We start from the raw sequence: 3,712 nt of genomic DNA, 5'->3' as shown, positions 1-3,712 counted from the left end.
AGATGACATCAAAGAATAAAAAAAAAACAACATAATGTAATATTGTACTAAAATAAAAGGGATAGTGGGACATGGTGTGACCGTGGGGTCATGAAGTATTGGACATGACTGAACAACTGAATGGCAATATTCCACATGAAATGTTACTACTGCTGAATGGTTAAAAGAACAGGAGAAAAGCATCTGTATTGGTTCTCTAGTGAGCATTTATGGGGTGTGGGAAGGATATTAAAGGTGGAGAATAAAAAGACAATTTGCTATGGGTATTAGTTGAGAGAATAGTCACACTGATCAAAATATGTATGTGCCTAAGTTCATTATATACTCTCTTTATGAGGTGAGGTATCAGAAAGAACTTCCATTTCTTCCTTAATAGCAAAATTCTATTCATTTGTGTCTCCTTGTTGTATAGCCAGGAAGTTGTTTTATACCCCTTATTCTATGGTAGGTGGTTGCTTGTCAAACAGCATCTGGTTATACATAGAAGAAGAACCAAGATCACATTAACAATTTTATCTAACTCTTTGATCTTTTGACTCTTAATTTGTTTCTCCACCCATAAGACCTTGAAACATCTGTCTTTATGTTATTCAATTCAGCAAGTCTTTATTGAAAGGCACACATTGCCAGGCAAAAAAAAGTAAAATTGTATAGGATTCAGAAGATGTCATTCTTTTAGATTTTTTTTTGCCCTGTACTATATAATGTATGCATTCCTTTACTATGATATTCTTTTATCTTTTTTTTGTCTTTCTGAAATTTTTATTAAAAATCTGGGTGAAGAGTATCACTACATTCCCAGAATAGCAAGATGTTTTAGAACTTTTCATTGATCAAATTACAGCTATTTAATTGAATTGGGTAGACTCTCCTCATCCTGAAACAAAATAACAAAAATACCAGCCAGGTCAATAACTTATGCTTTTAAATGTCTTCCAAGAATGACTCTATTCCCCTAACAGGAATTTATATAATAAAAATGCTGACACCTCTTAAATAAAGAAAACATTTTTTAAAGCTCCATGAAGACTCTTTTTTTCTTTGAGTCTGCTTAGATTACTTCTTTCCTAACTGAATTATTTGGACTGATACACAGGACAGTTGTACCTGTATGCCACCAGAATTAACATTACATATCTCCAGGATATAACGTATGGCTTCTGCAAGCTGCGCTACTTTGAAATACTCTGCCAATTAAAAGGAGGAAAGATGAAGATGGGCTAGTGAATCGGGAATATTTCATCCCTCCTCCCCCACCCTTTCCTCTCCCCACCCCCAAAGTGTTCATTATGATGAATGGAGCGCAGAGGAAGCAAAAACAGCAGCGAGAGCCTATATCGATGCCAATGTGCAGGCTGCTGGGTCTCATTGTCTGGCTTTCATCATAGACCCACATTTCCTACCTGTCACCACAAGGGGTGTCCAGGACACATTATGAACATGAAGCTTCAGTAACCAAGCTGTACAGAGTAGTCTAGCAGTTTAGCCCTGAGTGATTCTGAGAAATTGGAAGAGAGATTGTGTGCTGCTGCTCTTCAGGGATTGCTGCTGTTAGGGAGGGGTGGGGAATGGGGAGCAGGTTTGGAGGTGTGTATGCATGTTGGAGAGAATGCAGGGTGCCTTTGACTGAGGAGCCTGGCCACTGAGAAGCCTTTAGTGAGAGAGAAAGAAAAACAGGGAGAGGGAGAGAGACGAGAACGACGGAGGCAGAGAGAAGAGGAACAAAAATAGGGCTGAAGAGAGCAGCTGCTTCCTAATACTCTGCTTCTTTGGCTGCCTCAATGAATATGAACATGGATTCTGTCACTGAAACCTTCCTCAAGCTCCTGTTTCTGTTATCTATTCAAAACTGGAGCCCAGTAGTAGCAGGAAATGCATGTAAGTAAAACAAATGATTTTTAAAACTTTGGGCTATCTGAAAAACTTTGGGGTTTACTATTTTTTCTTAATTATTATTTTTATTATAATTTTGACTAGAATTTCAGAATATGTTCTGAAAAAAAGCAAATCATTCTTTTAAATCTTCTACTTAAGTGGTAACCCTGAAAAAGAAATCTGTTTACAACCATCACCACCACCATCACCACCCCCACCAGTTCTCTTGTATAAAATGTAAATTGTATTTTTTTTTTTACTTTTTGTCTGTGGGCATGACATTTACTCTGTCTCCTCTGATTATTCATTGAAAAACCTCAAGTTATAGTAAAATCTGAAATTAACCCCTTACCCACAGACTAGTATGCAAATATCTTAATTTATTCCTTTTGAGTACGACTGCATTTTGTAAGAATTATGTCCAACAGAAAAGAACTGGCTGACTTTGTAGTATACTGCATCATCTAGAATGTTAGCAGGTTATGATTTTGTAGAATAGTATCTGTCTGCATCTTTAGAATAACAGTAGCACTCTACTAACTGATTTATTGTATAGTTCAGAAGAACACATGAAAACCCAAACGTTGGAGATGGGGCTCAGTTGGCTACACAGGTGTCCCTGAGCCTGGGGGTCTTATTTCTAGTAGTAGAAAGTTTGGGGGTTTTTTAATGTAAAAGAAAGAAATGTAGCTGATGATCCAAGCTTTAGTGAAAATTACATTTTTTGGATGTACTTTTTCAATCTGTCATTAAGAGACTAGTTTATGAGTGATTTGTGTGTGCACATATGTGGGTTCTATAAGCACCTAATAAGCCCCCGCTATTTAATTAACAGCACTGTGGATCAAATCTAAAGATACTTCTGAGAGAAACTTGGCAGAACTTAATGGGTTAATATTTTATAATAATTTTTAAAAAGTTGATCTGGATTGTTGAGTTTTTTTTTTTTTTCCCAAATGGTTTGCAGTGAAAACTAAGCAGGATTTTTTTTAATGAAATGTTAACAATCTCTAAGATTGGGATTTTCATGATCAATTTGCTGAAAGCTTAAAATGATAAAATACAATTGTTTCTTTGAAATCCTGATTCCCATCCTCCTCTCCCACCCTGTCCCCAAATGTGTGAGTGATTGGTTCTTTCAAGAAAGTGCTAGTAGAAATGCTTGGGAATTACATGACTGCAGCATAGCTGGGGTACTGTTAGGGAAAAACAACTAAACAGTTAACCAGGAAGTTTGTAGTAACTCACCATTTTACAATACTTAAGAACTTGGGGAGATGTGATGAGAGGGAGAAACATAAATGGAACTGAGCACAAGAAAATCACTTATATGACATTACCACAATGATCTTGTGTTGTCATTCAGTAATGGTAGCTCGTTCATTGCTCTAGTGTATATATCAGGGCAAAAAAATGAACACTTAACTCGTGCAGGCAACTGCCATGACATGTTCTATGTTTCTAATTTAATTCTGGGAGTGCTCCAGATCCTGGCAAACTTCAATGATTTACACATGACTACGATACTTGAGGAGCACCTTGGTTATGATTGCATGTTGTATAAAAACTAAATGAATTCCTCCAAAAAAAAAAAAAAAAGCAAGGCATTGCAGCATTGAACTGAGTATAACAGAAAAGTAAGGCACTAGAGGTCACTCTAACAATTTAAGAAACAGGACTTCAAAAATACTTCTTCCCTTTAAAGAAGCAGAATTTGCTTTGAAGCACCATCCTGCCTTGACTTAAAGAGATGTGATTAGACTATATTGACAAATGCTTACCTTTGCTTTCTTTTTTTATTAAAAACTATACAAGAGATCAAGACATAGAAACCAAC

At 36.3% G+C, this 3,712-nt stretch overlaps 1 protein-coding gene across 1 annotated transcript in view; it reads left to right on the top strand.

Annotated features, from left to right (window-relative positions):
- Positions 1-1,478: 1,478 nt before the first annotated feature.
- CNTNAP4 (contactin associated protein family member 4) overlaps positions 1,479-3,712 on the top strand; it is a 598,489-nt gene continuing 596,255 nt past the window's right edge. The window contains exon 1 of the mRNA XM_069088042.1: positions 1,479-1,878. Within this exon, the coding sequence (XP_068944143.1) occupies positions 1,782-1,878 (97 nt within the window). The 5' untranslated portion in view covers positions 1,479-1,781. The remainder of the gene's footprint in view (positions 1,879-3,712) is intronic.

Source organism: Petaurus breviceps, unplaced genomic scaffold, assembly GCF_028583685.1.
Source record: "Petaurus breviceps papuanus isolate PSGF00001 unplaced genomic scaffold, PetGlider_PUasm1.0 183, whole genome shotgun sequence".
NCBI classification, from domain to species: domain Eukaryota; kingdom Metazoa; phylum Chordata; class Mammalia; order Diprotodontia; family Petauridae; genus Petaurus; species Petaurus breviceps.
Note: the sequence above shows the minus strand (reverse complement) of the source record. Positions and strands in the feature narration are given on the sequence as shown.